General features: G+C 42.1%; 1 protein-coding gene across 1 annotated transcript in view; it reads right to left on the minus strand.

Moving 5' to 3' along the window:
• The window catches only part of parp8 (poly (ADP-ribose) polymerase family, member 8), a 410911-nt gene that overhangs the window by 237750 nt on the left and 152116 nt on the right, over positions 1-21045 (minus strand). Inside the window, exons 4-5 of the mRNA XM_072571640.1 lie at positions 15653-15742; positions 2066-2136 (exon numbers count right to left, since the gene is read on the minus strand). Coding sequence (XP_072427741.1) covers positions 2066-2136; positions 15653-15742 — 161 coding nt within the window. The remainder of the gene's footprint in view (positions 1-2065; positions 2137-15652; positions 15743-21045) is intronic.

Raw genomic sequence — 21045 nt, forward strand, 5'->3', positions numbered from 1 at the left:
CCACTCAGACCTCCTAGATTGAAAGAGAACAGCACAAAGCTAAGATAGAAGGAAAAACTAAATAAAAAGATAAGATTGTCGACAAGCAATGGCAAGCACTTAAAGAAAGAATTTGCAATGAATATATATTACTCTAAGGGTCAAATTCATTGAAGAGAATTATCCAAGCAAAGCTAACTAGAGGAATGAAAGTGAATCGACGTTTGGGCATAAGCCCTTCTTCAGGAAATCACTGTGAGAAGAGCCTGAAGAAGGGCTTATGCCTGAAATGTTGATTCTCCTGCTCCTCGGATGCTGCCTCGCCTGCTGTATTTTTCCAGCACCACATTTTTTTTAACTCTGGTACTCCAGCATCTGCAGTCCTCACTTTCTCCTAGAGGAATGAAAGGTAATGTTCAATCAAAGGAAGAGCCTTATAGTGTTGCCTTATAGTGAAGAATAGTAACCTTGTGTTTAGGAGTCACAGTATCATAACTTCTGACTTGCTCTTGTAGCGGTTGTGTTTTTGTGGTGAGTCCTATTAAGTTTCAGGTCTATGGTAATCCCCAGCATGTTGCTGATGGAGAGTACAGTGATGGTAACCTCATTGAATGTCAAGTGGTTAGATTGTCTTTTATTGAACATGGTAATTTTCTGGCATTCATGTGATGCAAATATTACTTGCCCTGTCAGCCCAAGCCTGGATATTGACAAAAAAACTGCAGATGCTGGAAACCAAGGCAAGCAAGCAGGAGTTTGGAAGAACACAGCAAGCCAGGCAGCATTTGAACATGGACTACTACAGTATCAGAGGAATCATGAATGGATCTAAATACTGTGCAATCATTGGCAAACACCCCCACTTCTACCTTATGATAGAAGGAAGATCATTGATGAAACAGCTGAAGATGATTGTGCCTATGATACTACCCTGAAGAACTACTGCAGAGATGTTCTGAACCTGAGATGATTGACCTCCAACAATCGCAATTATCCTCCTGTATGGCAGGTATAACTCCAACCAGTGGAGAGCTTGCCCCGATACCAACTGATTCCAGTTTTAAGAGGGCTCCTTGATTCATACTCAATGTGGCCTTGATGTTGAGGGCTATTACACTCACCACACCTCTGGAATTCAGTTGTTTGAACTGTCCATGTTTTAAACAAGGCTGTAATGAGGTTAGGAGCTTAGTGACCCTGCCAGAACCCAAACTGGGCATCACTGAGTAGGTTATTGCTGAGCAGCTGCTGCTTGATAGCACTGCTGACGACACCTTCCATCATTTTACTGATGATGAAAGATTTATTCATTTGTTGAAAAGTTTAAGAATATAAAAGATAAAAGGTATAACTGAAATAGAACACTGAGCCCTAGGACACTACCCCTGCAGAGACGGCCTGGGACTTAGATGACTGAGCTCCAACAACAGCTATCTTCTTTTGTGACAGGTATGACTCCAACAGTGGACAGTTATCCCCTGATTCCCAATGACTCTGTTTTAGCTGAGGTGACTTGAAGCAGTAGAAGGCGAAGCACTGGAATCTATTATGAGGAATATAGTAGGGCAAAGGTACAACTTAACCTGGTGAGCATATTTTAATGATTGTGCCTGACATGAATTATACGTTATGAATAGTTTCCTGCTGCTTGGATTCAGGATCCAAAATGCACCTTTAAACTGCTGCCAGAGTACTTCCCAACTTATATTCCATTATCAGGAACAGATATTTCAACTTCCATACAATGAAGATCCCCTCCAACCTTGCTTCGCATTCTTCTGTATTTTGCTTGATAACTCTTGGATTCACATAGGAATATAACATTCAGTTATTGGCAGGGTTGAATCAGGTGGAGACACTGACACCACAATTATCGGAAATTTCTGTTTGGCCTGGTTAAATACATTTAGTTTGTTGTTTAACAATAGTGAATGGTACAGAGCAGAAAGTACATGTGCAACACAAAGTAACATTATATGACTTGCATACAATAGCTCTGTGTGGAAGACAAATCCATGTTCCACTCCACTTAACTTTCAGACAAGCTGATGGAAGCATTTGGTTAAGGCGTATGAATGACACATACCTGACACCTTTCATTGTGCAGTTTTGTCCTGACCGACAGGCAACTTGTGGCATCATTATTGATCCGTAATTCTGAAAAATAACAGAGGAAGTTACAATCTCCAGCTCATGATGGAAGCAAAACACATCAGTAGTATTTCTACTCTGCAGCACTTTTTTCAGAAAAAGTTATCTTTGCAGAGAAAAAAAGAGAGAATTTTATGCATTAAAAATGTTTTTTTTTGTAAACCTTTTAAATACTTCACAAATAAACTCTAGATGTCTTTGTTCTTGTAATACATGTTATTTACTTTCATTAAAATATGTCAAGTATTAAAACTTGACATATTGTGTACCTGTGTTGAAAGGATTTTTGTTATTTTTGTTATTCTTTCTGCTGAATGGGTGGTTAATAGACATCAAAGTGCCCAAGGTGACAGATTGAAGGCCATGTGCTCATATTTTCAGTGGAATTCCACAGCAGCATCTGTGTTTTAATACGCTAAGAAAGTATATCATTGTTCATTGGTGAATTAGCTCATGGCATTATATGGCTAGCTTGTAGTTTAAAATAATATGAAATTATAGAGTCATAGAGATGTACAGTATGGAAACAGACCCTTCGGTTCAACTCATCCATGCTGACCAGATATCCTAACCCAATCTAGTCCTATTTGCTAGCACTTGCCCCATATCCCTTCCAAACCTTCCTATTCATATACCCATCCAGATGCCTTTTAATGTTGTAATTGTACCAGCCTCCACCACATCCTCTGGTAGCTCACTCCATGCATGCACCACCTTCTGTGTGAAACAGTTGCCCCTTAGGTCCCTTTTAAACTTTTCCCCTCTCACCCTAAAGATATGCCCTCTAGTTCTGGGCTCCACCCATCCAGGGAAAGACCTTATCTAAATACTATATCCATGCCTCTCATGATTTTATAAACCTCTATAAGGTCACCCCTCAGCCTCCCATGCTTCAGGGAAAACAGCCACAGCACAGGTTCAATTCCTGTTCCAGCTGAGATACACCTGGAAAATTTCTTCTTGTCCTGACCTGCCAAATCAACACTGACAATTACTGTCAAGTTCAGCACATAGACTGAACACATACCTCTTCATACAGATTCAAAAGTCAACATATATGTAAAACAAAGTGATCACTATCCCTTACTGGAGACACCGACAGCTTGACCATGTCAGAAGAAAGCACTCTGCAAGAAATCTTAATTTATGTATCTTGTCAGAACAGGAAACTTCATAGAACCATACAAGACACTGAAGTATAGATAACTTATACTGTTTCAACTGAAGAAAGTCTGAAAATTGAAAAGTAAAATTTGTCCATTGCACCTGTTTACACAATTATAATGAACATTTATTATTTATTATTACTGTCTTGTCCAAACTATGCAATGTAATTATCATCAAAATACTGTACAACAGAAGATGTCACCCTTTAAGATTTTACACGACAAGTAGTGAGACATGCACTGGCTTAATATAAAGCCTGATCGACATAAAGTTGATAAACATACATCTGGAGCCAAAAGCTCTCTGTTGAGATCTGCTGTTATGTAGCTATTATAACAAAATGTTTTAAAAGCAGAAACTACAACAAGGAGAAAACAACTTCTTTCACACTTTACCTTCAAGCATCCCCCTTGTCAAAGGCACCATTGCTGTGGTCAGAATGTTTTGCAGACAACATTGGCTAAAAATAGTTTTAGTTTATTACCCTCAAATCAATACCATTGGCTATTAACCAAATTTGTAGACTTACAAAACAAGGAGGCAAAAGTGAGGACTGCAGTTGCTGGAAACCAGAGTTTATATTAGAGTGGTGCTGGAAAAGCATAGCAGGTCAGGCAGCAGCTGAGGAGCAGGAAAATTTTGGGCAAAAGCCCTTCATCTCTTACATAACAGTGAGTTAAATGCATGCAGGTCCTTTCACTTTCTCTTTTTTTCTTTCCTTACTCTTAAGCTCAGAAGTTATATTTGAACTTGCAGTGCCAGGAAATACGTGGATGCACTGCCTGCCAGTTACACCCCAGCACAATCATTCTTTTCATTGTAAAAGCAAACTCTAGCTGGGCGAATAACACAGGCAAATTTGAAATCTCATCCTGAAAATTAAAGTTAATTTTGAGGGAATGAATAAAATATCTTTAGTGTTTGGCAGCAATTGTGAAGCTCACCTGCCAGAGGTGAGAAATCAGGGCATTACACCAGATTTTAAGTGAATTTTTTTAATATTCATTCTTGGGACCTGAGCATCGCTGACTGGCCAGCATTTATTGCCCATTCTTAGTTGCCCTTGAGAAGGTGGTGGTGAGCTGCTTTGCAGAAACACAGCAGTCCATGTGCTGTAGGTCGACCCACAGTGTCCTTTGGAAGGGAATTCCAGGATTGTGACCCAGTGGCAATGAAGGAACAGTATCTAAGTCAGGATGGTGAGTGGCTTGAAGGGGAACTTGCAGGTAGTGGTGTTCCCATGTATCTGTTGCCCTTGTCCATTTAGATGGAAGTGTCATGGGTTTGAAAGGTGCTGTCTGAAGGTCTCTGATGAATTTCTGCAGTGCATCTTGTAGATGGTAGACACTGCCGCTATTTGCATCTGTGGTGGAGGGAGTGGATTCTTGAGCATGTGGTACCAGTCAAGCAGGCTCCTTTGACCTGGATGGTGCCAATCTCCCTGAATGTTGCTGAAACTGCAGCCATCCAGGCAAGTGGAGGCTATTCCTTCAGATTCCTGACTTGTGCCTTGTAGATGGTGGACAAACTTTGGGGAGTCAGGAGGTGAGTTATTCACTGCAGCATTTCTAGCCTCTATCCTGCTCTTGTAGCCATTGTATTCACCTGAGTCCAGTTGAGGTCTGGTCAATGGTAATCTCCAGTATGTTGACAGTGGGGTATTCAATGATGGTAAAATTATTGCAAGTCATAGACTACTGATATCCTGGAGCTGACATGACTGGCCTCCAACAACCACAACCAATCTTTCTGTGCACCAGGTATGACTCCAACCAAGGGAGAGTGTACCACTGATTTCCATTGGTTCCAGTTTATCAAGGGCTTGTTGATGCCACAATGAGTCACATGCAATCTTAATGTCAAGGGCTGTCACTTTCACCTCACTTCTGGAACTCAGCTCTTTTGTCCATGTGTGAACCAAGACTGTAATGAGGTCAGGAGCTGAGTGACCCTGATGGAAGTCAAACTGGGAGTCACTGAGCAGGTTATTGCTGAGCACATGCTGCTTGATAGCACTTTTGCTGACACTTTACATCACTTTACCGATGACCATGAGGAGATTGATGGGGAGGTAATTGGCCTGCTTTTTATGTACAGGGTGGGTACCCAGGTGATTTTCCATATTATGCTGTAGATATCAGTTTTGTAACTGTATTGGAACAGCTTGGCTAGGGAGTGGCAAGTTCTGGAGCACAAATCTTCAATACTATTGCTGGTATGTTGTCAGGGTCTACCATTTCTTGATATCACATGGACTGAATTGAGTTGGCTGAAGACTGGCATCTATGTTGCTGGGGACCACTGGAGGCAGTTGAGATTAATTATTCACCCAGTACTTCTGATGAAGATTACTGTGTACTGGTAGGACTGTTTTGTATCATCCGTGCATATTTAGAATACTCCATATCCTCTAATTCCAAATGTTATTACAAATTTAATTTAATACATTAAAAGAAAGCTTAAAGATCACTTAACTTTTATATAAATCTCCTTTTGTCCAAATTCCAAAACAAATATTAAAATGGCTCCACCTATATGGCTTTACAAAATTATACAATTAACAATATTCACATTGCCTTATGGCATCTAGCATAATGAGTGAAAACATTGCTTTAACAGTGAATTCCAAGGGTCCTCACTACTGAATTTAGTTGTGTGTAATGTCTATGTTTGTCCTACCGATGAACTACAAATTAGGCCCCTTAAGTTTTCTGTCATTCAATAAAATCATAGCAGATCTGATTACTTTACATTCCCACCTACCCTTCTAACCTTTCACTCCCCAGCTCATCAAGAAATAGCTAAATACCAGAGATGCAATCTGATGATCAGTCAACCACTTCATTACGTGACTATTAGGACGGTAGACAGGAACTGAGATGGATTTTACTCATTCTCTGGACAGTATTTCCTACATGTACACATCCCTCTAGCATAACCATCCATTCAGGATACTGTTGCCTGAAGTTGGGAAAATATTACATTTGTAGGCTTTTGGTATTTATTTCCACGTCAACATTTTCTATTTAAATGATGTTTATTTAAGCTCCAAAATTTGATTTAGAAATTTGCACCTTTCCCAAAATTTGTAATGGTGTCGTCCATGTTGATAAGTGATTGTAATATAATGATTACATATTATACATACATTTTGATAGGATAATTGGGAGATGCCCTAAAAAACAAAGCATATCATTTTAAGAGGGGTGCAGGAACAGGAGCTGTGGATAACTTTTGGAACCTGTAGGTTTAGGTGCAAAAACCATCAAAGGTAAAAGCAAAGGTTGAGGAAGCATTTAACAAAACATGCAAGTTTCTTGGTTTCATAAACAGAGGAAGCAATAACAAAACATTCTGAGAAACCTTACAAATTGTTGATTCAGCCTCAAATAGAATGTTGTGGCATGCAGACATCACACTTTTGTTCAGCAACACTCCCTAGGACCTTACCGTTAAGTGTATAAGTCCTGCCCTGATTTGCTTTCCTAAAATGCAGCACCTCGCATTTATCTGAATTAAACTCCATCTGCCACTTCTCAGCCCATTGGCCCATCTGGTCCAGATCTTGTTGTAATCTGAGGTAACCCTCTTCACTGTCCACTACACCTCCAACTTTGGTGTCATCTGCAAACTTACTAACTGTACCTCTTATGCTCACATCCAAATCATTTATGTAAATGACAAAAAGTAGAGGACCCAGCACTGATCCTTGTGGCACTCCACTGGTCACAGGCCTCCAGTCTGAAAAACAACCCTCCACCACCACCCTCTGTCTTCTACCTTTGAGCCAGTTCAGTATCCAAATGGCTAGTTCTCCCTGTATTCCATGAGATCTAACCTTGATAATCAGTCTCCCATGGGGAACCTTTTTGAACGCCTTACTGAAATCCATATAGATCACATCTACTGCTCTGCCCTCACCAATCTTCTTTGTTATTTCTTCAAAAAACTTAATCAAGTTTGTGAGACATGATTTCCCGCGCACAAAACCATGTTGACTATCCCTAATCAGTCATTCCCTTTCCAAGTACATGTTCATCCTGTCCCTTAGGATTCCCTCCAACAATTTGCCCACCACTGAGGTCAGGCTCACTGGTCTACAGTTCCCTGGCTTGTCTCTCAGATATGGGGAAGCATGAGTCAGCACGAAAGGAAGTCTATAATATAAGCAAACAGCGGACGCATGGTCCAGAGAACCGGGGTTGGCCTTTTGAATAGCCTAGTGCTGCACTCAGCCTTCCCTCCCTACAGCTTTCTTTTAGACACAATGTACTCAACATTAATCCTACACTTGGCCCCCTATCCTCACTGCTGGCAATGAAATTTGACTGTGATAGGGCATTTTCTCCAAAGGCAGGTCAGCCAGGTCTATCTGCCTTGATATCAAAAATCCAGATGTCAGTTAAGATTTGTTGGAGATGTTCAAAACCATGACAGATTTGAACAGAATGAATAGGGAAAAACGCTATCTTTGGCAGAAGGATTAAAACAGACAAGGCTCTAACTGTTGAGTTCGGCAAAACTAGTACTGCATAGCAAGTGGTTAGGATCTGGGAGACATGCCCTGACTATTGGCTGGAGGTAGATTCAATCAAGTTCTTCAAAATGAATTGGGTCTTCATTAGAAAAAGATACTTGATCAGAACTTCCTGAGAAAGTGGTGGGTGTGGGTACAATTACAATGTTTAAAAGTCATTTGGATGGATACATAAATAGAAAAGATTTGGAGGGATATGGGCCAGGAGCAGGCAGGTTAGACTCGTTTAGTTTGGGATTACGTTTAGCAAGCACCGGTTGGACTGAAGAGTCTGTTTCCGTGCTGTATTACTGTGTGATGAAAAAGTGGGGGTATGAAATGTGAATTATTTTTACAGAGAGTCAGCATAAACATAAGATTTTTTAATGTTAAACATAAGATAATCTTGGGGCGGCACGGTGGCTCAGTGGTTAGCACTGCTGCCTCACAGCACCAGGATCCCAGATTCAATTCCAGCCTTGGGCAACTGTCTGTGTGGAGTTTGCACATTCTCCCCATGTCTGCGTGGGTTTCCTCTGGGTACTCCAGTTTCCTCCCACAGTCCAAAGATAGGCAGGTCAGGTGAATTGGCCATACTAAATTGCCCATAGTGTTAGGCGCATTAGTCAGAGGGAAGGACTGGGTGGGTTGCTCTTCGTAGGGTCAGTGTGAACTTGTTGGGCCGAAGGGCCTGTTTCCACACTGTAGGGAATCTAATTTAATCTAACGGGCCAAATAGCCTCTTGCACTGTCACGATTCTCTGATTCTCTGTTTAATGGGACTCTGTCATTAATTGAGTTCTTAATGAATTTATTGCATTGAGGAGGTTTGATAGTGCCACACAGGAGAGTTTAAACTACTGTGGCAGGGGTATGGGAATCAGCGCAGCTGGTCAGTAAACACAGAGATTGAGAAAGAGACTGAGACCAAGGCTGAATGGCTAAGAAGAAGAGCAGTCAGGAAGAGGTTAGTGAGTTCAGTGGAACTGGAGGTTTGGACTATATTTGCTTCATTGAAGAACTATAAAGGTAAGACAGATGAACTTAGAGCTAGGATTAATGAATGTAATTATGATGTTTTGCTATCACAGAGACATGGTTGTAAGAGGGGCAGGGTTGGCAGCTTAACATTTCAGGTTATCAATAGTTTAGGCGAGACAGAGGAAGAAGCAAAAGTCAGGAACTGACAGGGAAATTATCAGCTTAGTCAAAGAAAAGGAAGCATACCTAAGGTCTAGACAAAAAATCAGACAAGGTCCTTGAAGAGTAAATAAAAAGTAAGAAGGAGCTCTAACGGGGAGTTAGGAAATGTCATTAGCCAGCAGGGTTAAGGAGAATCCCAAGGCATTTTGTAAATATATTAGGAGCAAAAGGGTAGCCAGGGAAAGCATAAGCTCACTCAAGGATAAAGGAGAGAGCTTATGAGTGGGACTACAGGAAATGGGTGAGATCCTTGCTGAGTACATTGGTGTACATTGAAGAAAGGGACATGAGGGACGTTCAGGTTAGAAAAAGGTGTTTGAATGCTCTTGGGCAGATCAACATAATGAAGGAGGAAGTGTTGGATGCCTGAAAACACATTAAGATAGACAAGTCCTGAGGACCAGATGGGGTCTATCCCAGGGTACTGTGGGAGGCAAGGGAAGAAATAGCTAGGGCTTTAACAGATATCTCTCCATGTTCTTTGGCTTCAGGTGAGGTTTTCGAAGACCTATGGCAAATGTTGTTCCTTTATTTAAGAAGAGAACAGAGGTAATCCAGATAATAATAGGCCAGTGAGCCTGACATCAGTGGTGGGAAGTTGTTGGAGAAGATACTGAGGGACATGATTTATTCGCATTTGGATGTGATTAGACTTGTTAGTGATAAGCAGCATGAATCTGTGCGAGGGAGGTCATGTCTCACCAAATTGATTGTATTTTTTTGAGTAGGTGCAATAATTATTAATGAGGAAAGGGCAGTCAATGTTATCTTCATGGACTTCAGTAAAGCATTTGTAAGGTACCTCATGGCAGGTTGGCACAAATGATAGAGTCTCATAGGATTTAGGGTGTGTTGCCTAGATGGATACAGAACAGGCTTGGTCATAGAGAATAGTGGTGGCAGGGTGAATGGAGATCAGTAACTCGTGGTGTTCCGTAGGGATTAGTGTGGGATCTATTTTATTTGTAATATATAGATATAAATGATCTGGAGGAAATGTAGATGGTCTGATTGGTAAGTTTGTGGATTACACCAAAACTAGAGAGTGCAGATAGTGAAGATTGTCAAATGATACAGAGGATATAGATAGCTTGCAGATTTGGGCAGAGAAATGCAGTTTAATCCATACAAATGCGAGGTGATGCATTTTGGAGGATCAAATACAGATTCAAATTATACAATAAATGGCAAAACCCTGAGGAGGACTGAAGGATCTGGGCGTACAGGTCGACAGATCCCTGGAAGTGGCAACACAGGTAGATAAGGTGGTCAAGCAGGCATAGAGCACACAGTTGCCTTGATTAGCTGGGGCACTGAATGTAAAAGTTGGCGAGCTAGGTTACAACTGCACAAAACATTGGTTCGGCCACATTTAGAATATTGCATTCAGTTCTGGTCACCACACTACCAGAATGACGTGGAAACTTTGGAGAGGGTGCAGAGAAGGTTCACCAGGATGTTGCCTGGTCTGGAGGGTTTTAGATATGAGAAGAGGTTGGATAAACTCACATTATTTTCACTGACAAGATACAGGCTAAGGGGCGACCTGATAGATATTTACTAATTTATGAGAAGCATAGATAGGGTGGATAGTCAGAGGCCTTTTCCCAGGGTGGAAAGGTCAATCAGAAGGGGGCAGGGCTGAAAATGTGTTGCTGGAAAAGCGCAGCAGGTCAGGCAGCATCCAAGGAGCAGGAGGATCGACGTTTCAGGCATGAGCCCTTCTTCAGGAATGAGGAGAGTGTGTCCAGCAGGGCTCATGCCCGAAACGTCGATTCTCCTGCTCCTTGGATGCTGCATGACCTGCTGCGCTTTTCCAGCAACACATTTTCAGCTCTGACCTCCAGCATCTGCAGTCCTCACTTTCTCCCAAAAGAGGGCAGGTGTAAGATGAGAGGTAGAAAGTTTAGGGGAGAAATGTAGGGAAAATTTTTCACACAGAAGACGGTGGGTGCTTGGAATGTACTACCAGTGGAGGTGATGGAAGCAGGCATGTTAGCAACACTTAAGATGTATCTTGATAGACACATGAACAGATGGTGACCAGAATGATAGAAACCATGTATGGACAGTAAGTAGTGGGTATAAACAAATGAGGAAAGTGTGTCTAGCAGGCTAAGATAAAAGATAGGGAGGAGGGACTTGGGGGAGGGGCGTTGGAAATGCAATAGGTGGAAGGAGGTCAAGGCGAGGGTGATAGGCTGGAATGGGGTGGGGGCGGAGAGGTCAGGGAGAAGATTGCAGGTTAGGAAGGTGGTGCTGAGTTCGAGGGATTTGACTGAGACAAGGTGGGGGGAGGGGAAATGAGGAAACTGGAGAAATCTGAGTTCATCCCTTGTGGTTGGAGGGTTCCCAGGCAGAAGATGAGGCGCTCTTCCTCCAATCGTCGTGTTGCCATGGTCTGGCGATGGACGAGTCCAAGGACCTGCATGCCCTTGGTGGAGTGGTGGGGGAGTAGAAGTGTTGGGCTATGGGGTGGTTGGGTTGGTTGGTCCGGGTGTCCCAGAGGTGTTCTTTGAAATGTTCCGCAAGTAGGCGGCCTGTCTCCCCAATATAGAGGAGGCCACATCAGGTGCAGCGGATGCAATAGATGATGTGTGTGGAGGTGCAGGTGAATTTGCTCCCAGGAGGATCAGTTCCAAAACCGTACCACCCAAATGGCCTCCTTCTTCAAGGACCTCAATTTCCCCTCAGACATAGTCGACGATGCTCTCCACCGCATCTCTTCCACTTCCCACTCCTCCGCCCTTGAGCCCCGCCCCTCCAACTGCCACCAGGACAGAACCCCACTGGTCCTCACCTACCACCCCACCAACCTCCATGTCCAACGTATCATCCGCCGTCATTTCTGCCACCTCCAAACGGACCCCACCACCAGGGACATATTTCCCTCCCCTCCCCTATCAGCGTTCCGAAAAGACCACTCCCTCCGTGACTCCCTCGTCAGGTCCACACCCCCCACCAACCCAACCTCCACTCCCGGCACCTTCCCCTGCAACCGCAAGAAATGCAAAACTTGCGCCCACACCTCCCCCCTTACCTCCCTCCAAGGCCCCAAGGGACACTTCCATATCCGCCACAAATTCACCTGTACCTCCACACACATCATCTATTGCATTCAGAGAACACCTCTGGGACATCCGGACCAACCAACCCAACCACCCCGTGGCTCAACACTTCAACTCCCCCTCCCACTCCAACAAGGACATGCAGGTCCTTGGACTCCTCCATCGCCAGACCATAGCAACACGACAGTTGGAGGAAGAGCGCCTCATCTTCCACCTCGGAACCCTCCAACCACAAGGGATGAACTCAGATTTCTCCAGTTTCCTCATTTCCCCTCTCCCCACCTTGTCTCAGTCAAATCCCTCAAACTCAGCACCGCCTTTCTAACCTGCAATCTTCTTCCTGACCTCTCCGCCCCCACCCCCACTCCAGCCTATCACCCTCACCTTGACCTCCTTCCACCTATCGCATTCCAAATGCCCCTCCCCCAAGTCCCTCCTCCCTACCTTTTATCTTAGCCTGCTGGACACACTTTCCTCATTCCTGAAGAAGGGCTGATGCCCGAAACGTTGATTCTCCTGTTCCTTGGATGCTGCCTGACCTGCTGCGCTTTTCCAGCAACACATTTCCAGTTCTGATTTCCAGCATCTGCAGTCCTCACTTTCTCCTCAAAGGTATAAACAAATGATTTGGAATCGGTGCAGGCTTGGTGGGCCAAAGAGCCTATCCCTGTGCTGTAGTGTGCTTTGTTCTTTATTTAAATTGGATTTATGAAGCTTGGTTTGATGACTTAACAAGGTGAGATAAAATTGGTGATGAAATTTCACATCTGTGGAGGATGTGAAATCAGGCTACAAATCAAATGGCAAAAGTGTTGCCTTTCCAATCTATGGTCTCATCAGTTGTTATTGACAACTGGCAGCAAACACTGAAGAGTAACAGTTCAATGGAAATTGTCCAAGTAATAAATATGTGAAAATGTTCTAGGGGCCTTTGAATACAGCAGGATACTTATTAATCCTGTGCTGTCAAAGCTGCATCTGTGTAGGTAATCTATTTGTACTGCAAGTTATTATCAACAGCTTGCTGTTAAAACAACAATTGTGCTGAAGTTTCAGTTTTTGATTATTTATTGCCTGTTCCTGTGGTCATGTTTGAACGAGCAAGCAGGTGTCTTGAGCTGCTCAGCCAGAAACACTTTGACCTCATATTCCTAAGATGGCAATAGTTACGTGTAAGGCTGGGGCAGCACTGCCTGTGGAGGCATGACTGTATACCAACTCAGTGATAATGCTGTCTCTAATGAAAAGAGCAGCAGTATTTTGGTTTATTATCATCAATAACAGCATCACTAATGCATTATTAGTCATTTGATAAAGTGTGATTCTTGATCAATTTGAAAAATTGAGTTAAAACCAAAGAAAAAGATCTAAGGTAAGGCACATTTGAAAATGAAAACAATATTTCCACTGGTAACAAGGGAGTAGAATTCAATCTCAGATGCAGCATAAAAATTGATTATGGTCCACTTTCATGATGTTGACAATGCATAACCCATCAAGCTTGAGACACATGTGAAAATAGGGTTTGAGCCTCATTAGGATGTCCCCAGGACTTCTGTGCAGATGGGAAAATGATTCCTACTTCATCTAATCTCACAGTGACATTTTTGTTTAAAACATCAGATTTTGGTTAGGCTGTTATGGACTACAACTCTTTCTACTTCATACATGAAGCCCACTCAGCAGCTCTAACTCACATCATTTTCTCAAACTACTAACCCCTCATAAAGTCAGAGTCATAGGGATGTACAGCATGGAAACAGACCCTTCGTTCCAACTCGGCCATGCTGACCAAATATCCTAGACTGATCTAGTCCCACTTACCAGCATTTGGCCCATATTCCTCTAAACCCTTCCTATTCACGGACCCATCTAGGTGCCTTTTAAATGACATAATTTACCTGCTTCCACCACTTCATCTGACAGCTCATTCCATACACACACCACTCTCTGCGTAAAAAAGTTGCCCCTTCGGTCTGTTTTAAATCTTTCCGCTTTCATCCTAAACCTATGCCCCTAGATTGGGACTCCCTCACCCTGGGAAAAACCTTAGCTATTCACCCCCATCCATGCCCCTCATGATTTTATAAACGTCTATAAGGTCACCCGACAGCCTCTGACTCTCCAGGGGAAAAGCCGCAGCCTATTCTGCCTCTCCCTGTGGCTCAAACCCTCTAACCCTGGCAACATCCTTGTAAATCTTTTCTGAACTTTTTCAAGTTTAACAACATCTTTGCTATTGCAAGGAGACCAGAACTGGTCCTCCTGTCCCATGTGTTTCCTAATCATTTATTGGTGTCACCTCACATCCATATCACTAGTAACTACAGTTCCATCTACTTCCAATCACACAAAGTCTCTGTTTGCATCACTGCAGAATAAACTGGCCCATCCCCTGAAGTGATAGCTCGCAGCATCCTGACTGACTTTTCTGTGGTCTTGACTTGGAACACCGACTGTGGACCAATCTCAGATTGCAAAGACAAGATTCATGGACTCTGGTAAATCCGAGGGCCTCGGTGAACAGACTAGCCCCCTCAAGTGGTACTGAACAAGCCCTTTGGGACACTACCTCCTTATTGGCACAAGGAATTAGTGAGTTGCAGCCACCAGGTACTTATTGACTTCCACGTTGGGAATTTGTGCTATTGTAGGAGGAGTGAATACTTGAAAGTAATGTATAAATTCGGTGAGCTAAACTATCAAAAGGATGTAAGTATACAGAAATAAAGCCACCACCACTCAGTAGCAATATTCTAAAGTCACCATCTTAGGCTTAAGGGAAAAAAAATTGGAAAGAACGTTATTCAATTTTCAGATTCAGACTTTTGCTCTCTTGCTGTATTTTCTCAGCCTTCTCAACATTGTCCACATCTCACCAGAAATGGGGAAATTTCACTCTGTGTTTAAATGATGGGTTCAAATCATTCATTACATCGACAATCAACTACAACTCCACTATTATAACAGAATTGGCAGGAATAAATTATTGGAAGGAAGATGTATTTCTGCATTGCTAGTTGTTGTGAAATTGTCAGCCTCACCTTTAGCTGCCAAGGCTGTAAAATCTGGAATTCCTTCTTTAAACTTCTCCTACCTTCCATTTCCTCTTCCCCCATCAAAGCACTCCTCAAAATCTTTTCTTTTGCTCAAATATCTGTTCAGATGGCTTGACAGTTATAGTTTACAGAATTTTCCTTTATTAATAGCACTATTTAATTAAACTTGCTTTTGTACACTTTAATAAAAGAATATATTTCTGATTTCCTCAGAATTAAACTTCAGAGAAAGTCTCCTGTTATTATTGTTTTCTTAATTCATATATTTCACAGTAATAAGAGTTGAAACAGGACATTCAATCAACTGGCCCATGAGAATGCATATGCTTCACAACAGTCCCCTCCTACTGATCTTCATCCAATCCTATCAGTTAATATCTTCTATTCCTTATATGTTAATCAAACTTGTCCTTAATCACATCTTTTTTCTCCCATTTTTTCCACCCCAATAGAACAGTTCTGAATCTTTCTAACATGGTCCAAAATGCGTCTAAATTTCAAAGTCTTACCTGTTGCTATTCTTTGGAAAATGACTGGAATGGGGTCTCTTGTGACTAGCACATCATCGTCATTCTCTGAATTTGACACATAGGTATTGTCTAGAAAAAGATAAGAAGACAGCTTACATCAAATTATTTCACATTATTTCCATGCAGGTTAGTTTCTACATTCAGAAAATAGCAGACTTTTATTGAACTGAAAATTATTTTGAAACCATTTACTTCCAGCAGAAGTCGTGAATTTTAATTCCGTTTTATTGGTGCTTTTTGAGCAGTCACCAACAAAAGACTGAAAACAACAAGAGTTCAATGTCACCTGACAGGGGTTTTCAGCAAAATTAAGCCCCTGGGTTTTTCCAATTCATAAATGTATCATGTGTGGCTCAAAGAACAAGTTTGGTTTCTCAGTGGTCAAAATTACCTAATAAAGATTGTGAAACAGAGGAAGTCAAAATTTGATCCTCAATAATGCCATCCTTTCATAATGTACTTTATCAATGAGAAGCAATGTCAATCTTTTAATCTACTCAGAGACATCCAGCATACAGCACAAAAGCTATATTTAGTTTCAACAATCCGAATAGGAAACAGCTTACTGTTGTGGTACGTATTTAATTAGATTAGAATTTTTCTCTGTCCCTCTACAAATGAATGTAGTGATGGTTTTGAATATGGCCAGAATTGACTGAAGTAATGAAAGACATATATCCCAAACTCGTTTTGTTTCGCAGTAACAGCTAATTATTAACTTTAAACAATTGATAATGAATGGAATCAGATAGCTCACCAATGAATCAACAAATATTTTGTGCCCTGTATTATCAACGGTGTTGAAGTACATCTTTGGACATAATCTAACGGTCACTGAGATTTTAATCCACAGACTTTCAGGATCTACGGGGCCAATTTTCGATGTGAGGGGACAAGGATTTTGCATGGTGACTAATATGGCATCTCCATCGGCATGGGAACTGATCCAATCAACAACAGATTAACCCATTGAGAGCCATAAAGTGTGCAAGTAACTCACCCTATCACAGCCCTAACACTGGCAACCTGAAGTCCGAAAGTTTGAAGATGAACCGTAGTCCTCACGCAATCCAGCATGACGAGGCAGCTTTTATTTCTTCTTCTCACTGGGGAGAGTGCATGCTGAGAGGGAGATCAGTGCTGCCTTAAGCAAATGACTTGCACATTCCACCTTCCCCCATGTCCCTTATCCATGTGCCTGCATTTGCCCCCAGCTGAGCAAATAGAGGCTCCTTCCAACCAGGCAGGATGCCACTGTTTCCCCAAATGGGAAACCAGTCCCCTTTCTCACCCTTGGAGGAAGTGATGAGTTAAGGCCCTTAACTGACCCATTATTGTTTAAGGGCTTAATTGTTGGTGAGTCGAGAATGTTGCACCTGGACCTTTGCTCCCAGTACGGTGAGAAGAGGGTGTGTTTTTCTCCTGGGCAAACTCAAAACAACTTTTCCTCTTCCTCACCACCTCTTGCCATTTCCAGGGAGGGGGTAATTCTATCTCATGTGTCTCTTTGCCTGCCAGACTGCACTCAAAGTACATTATGTAATTAGTGCTAAAAATATTGCAACTGCAACAAAGTACAAGGTCGTGAACACAGAGGATTAAGACATTCTGTAATGTAACAACAAGAGACATTCAGCATCTTTCATTTTCTGTAATTTATTTGCTTGCTGTTCTGCAGCACAGACCAGAATCTTTTAAGTTGGAAATTTGTATACTGATGAAATCTTATTTTGTTCAGAATTCCAGTCAGAAATAGATACAACAAAGACTGAAACATAGCAAAAAAAAATCAGAATATTCTTATTCAAGAGTGACAAAGAAAATTGAACAATTTATGACAGGATTTCCACATAAATGGGCCAGAGTCAATTACTAAGGTGATGGCAGCTGTTGCTCTCACTCTTAGTGCACTTTCTCTGCAGCCATGACATTGTATTCCTATCTCTGTTCTATTATCCTAATGCACTCTGTATGGTATGATCTGCCTGTACTGCACACAAAACAAAAAACTGTTCACTGTAACCAGGTACATGTGACAATAATCAATTAAATCAAAGCAAAGAGTATTCGGCTTCTGGATATCAGCAATTTTCCTGAAAGGGCTTCTTCGATTTTCTTTATCGTGCGTATGAAGACACGAATATCGGAGCAATTTTAAAGAGAACCTTTCACTTTGAATAATCTTCAAAAGAACAGAAGTGTACCTTAAGAGGCTTGCTTCCCAAAGAGTGTAAACATTGCTGCCCTTCAATACTTAATTTCATTTGACAGAAACCCTTTTGAAAACTGTAAGACTACCATCACTGAGACTATCTATAGAAAAATGAAGTAATGTGAGAACTGAGATTTTGGAATGGGAAGTAGTGAGATAAACATTATAAACAGGCATGAGGCAAATAAATCAAACTTTCCAGTTCCAATCTGTATGATTGTGGCCAGAATAATAACTTTTGTCCGGTTGGTTTTCCACTACTTTATTAGAAGCTGCACAGAATTAAGAGGCTTGAGCAATCTAACAGGAACATGGTGTACAGTGATTTCATGGATCAAGTTGTTGTGTTACAGGCTGACAGGTTGCAATCTGTGGACATTATTCCCTAAACAGGGAGCTTTGGCTTCAATTTGGTTTTTAAAAAGAACATAAACAATAGGCAGCAACTCTTTCTAATGGGAACAGAAGGCGAGTGGTGCTAACTCATTCTGCAACCACAAGTGGAATTAATAGCATTAGCAGCATCTAAGGAAGAAAGACTCATGGCACATTCACAGGCAATCATTAGAGAGATGCTCAGTAGAAGTGAATCTCATCTCTGTACAGAAACAAGAGATGCAGAAAAAGATTTGTAAATTTGTTTGTTTTATCCAACTTCAAGAATTTTTATTGGTGCTTTTCCTACATAACTCAGCCCATTACCCTCATATTGCTGATCACTTACAGTGCAGCCAAACAGCAGAAGATTTACAAGTTAAGTGCGAAATTGTGTGTGAAAATAATCGATTCTCAGAATACCTGATTTGTTGAGAATGAATGTAAACAAGTAAATCATAAATTAACTCTACTGAGGCCAGTATCTCATCAGCAAGTCACCTTTTATTTACACATGGAGAATCTTTGACACTGATCCAACTTCTGCAGAGCCAGCTCTCAGAGTGACAGGATGTCTGACACTCCTGTTCTTTTCTTTCCCCCAGTTTGAATAGGATGTTTGACGTTCTTGTTTTTTTTAAATACCCTGACACTACCGCACCCTGACACGACCGCCTAACTGCAGTAGTGCTTATTTTTTTTCCCTGGCACCCATGTTGTGTGTGTGCAGGTGTGAGACACAGTGAAAGACACAAGGTGCACGAATCTTTATTCAGTTTCCACCACCAGGAAGCAAAGAAACACCCAAGTGGCCAGTGACAAGCAGTGCTCTTCACATCAAAGGGCAATGCTGCATGGTCAAACAGTGAAGGTGAGGGCAGGGATTAAATCAAAATAGAGTTGGATGGGGAAATAATGCACTCCACTCCTTGCGGCGCCCACCTCTCCCTGAACAACTCCAGGCTATCATTTACCAGCAGGAAATTTGAGTATTTGCTAAAGTTGTATGGATTTCTTCTGATATGCAGTAGTTCACCTCTTCTGCCCAGAGCATATCAGAAGAAATTCATTCTCTTCTTCAAGTGGCAACGATGTTGAGGTGGCGATGTTCACTGTCTCCATCTGCGATTCCGAGATGTCCTCAGTGCTTTACGGAGAGGGAGAACCGACTGATTCTAGAACAGTAGGAAAGGCTGATGAGGAGTTGGGCATGTTTTACTCCTGCACTGTGAGTTTGCAGCTTTCAAAGTTTTGACTGCTCTTTCTGCCAGACCATTGGATGATGGATGGTGTAGAGCCGTCCTTATATGATGAAGAATACCATTCAACTTTAGCAAATACTCAAATTTCCTGCTGGTAAATGATAGTCCGTTATTTATGAGAAACACTTCTGGGAGTCTGTGTATTGCAAAAGATGTGCTCAGTTTTTCTATCATCGTTCCCGTGTTTGATGAAGGAACTCCATGCACTTGCAGCCACTTTGAGTGGGCGTCCACAATGACCAAGAACATTGAGCTCATGAAAGGACCTGTATTGTTGATGTCCAAGTCCAAGGTTTATCTGGCCATTCCCATGAATATAGGGAAGTTGCTGATCGGAATTTTTATTCTTGCTGGCAGTCTGGACACTGCCCCACCAACATGGCTATGTCTGCATCCAATCCTGGTCACCAGGTATAACTTCTTGCCAACATCTTCATTTTGGAAACCCCTGGATGACCCTGGAGGAGTTCAGCTGGTATCTGTTCCAAGCAAAGGTCACTACCAATCACTTTTGCTCCCCATAAATACACACATCCTCTACTGTAATCTAGACTCTTCAGGTCCAAAAGATTTCAGGTGTGGTTGTGATGGCCTTTTGGCATCCCCTATCACCATCTGTTTCAGTTTCAGTGTTGCCAGGACTGGATCTTTCTGCGTCCAAAGTCCAATAGTGTCAGCTGTGACTAGAAGTGTCTTCAGAAAATTTAAAACCATTACGGACTCTTCCAGTGGCAGTACCACATGGTGGTGTATCTGCCAGAGGGAGGTGGTTCATTTCATCTGCATTCACTACTTGGCCTCCCGGACAGTGTTCCAACCTGTAATGATATGTACATAGTATCACAGCCCACCACTGAATTTGGCCTGAAGTTAGGGTGGCACTGTCTTGCCCTCTTTAAGTAGACCCAGCAGGGGTCTGTGATCTATTATTATTACAAATTTATATCCATAAAAGGTATTGGTGAAATTTCCTGATTCCAAGTATGACCACCAAACCTTACTTCTCTGTCTCATATTTATGCTCTGCATTAGTCAAAGTCCTGGATGCAAATGCTGTTGGGCCACCTATGAGCTAATACAACCCAGATGCCACACAGGGAGGCACTGCGGGGAAATGCCAGATCTCACTTGGGATCATAGTGTAGGATGATAATTTTTCACTTCTCTGAAAGCTATGGCTAGGTTACATAACCATTTTCAAGGCTGACCCTTTTTTAAGAGTTGGTGCAAAGGATTGAGGCCAGGTTATGTTTGAACTTTCCATAATAATTCACCAGCTCAAAGAAAGACCTAAGCTCGGGTACAGACTTGGAAGCCAGGGTGTCTTTGATTACTGTCACTATATCTTCCAACAGGGGTAACCTGGTTTTTCCGACTCTAGACCAGGTAGGTCACCTGGGGTGCCTGGAACACACATTTTCCCTTTCTAAAATATATACCGGCCTGGGGGATGTCTAAGGACAATGTTGAAGTTCCCTAAATGATCCTTGTTGGTCTTCTCTGTTATTAGCACAACTTCCAGA

The sequence above is a fragment of the Chiloscyllium punctatum genome, chromosome 1 (assembly GCF_047496795.1).
Source record: "Chiloscyllium punctatum isolate Juve2018m chromosome 1, sChiPun1.3, whole genome shotgun sequence".
Classification (NCBI taxonomy): domain Eukaryota; kingdom Metazoa; phylum Chordata; class Chondrichthyes; order Orectolobiformes; family Hemiscylliidae; genus Chiloscyllium; species Chiloscyllium punctatum.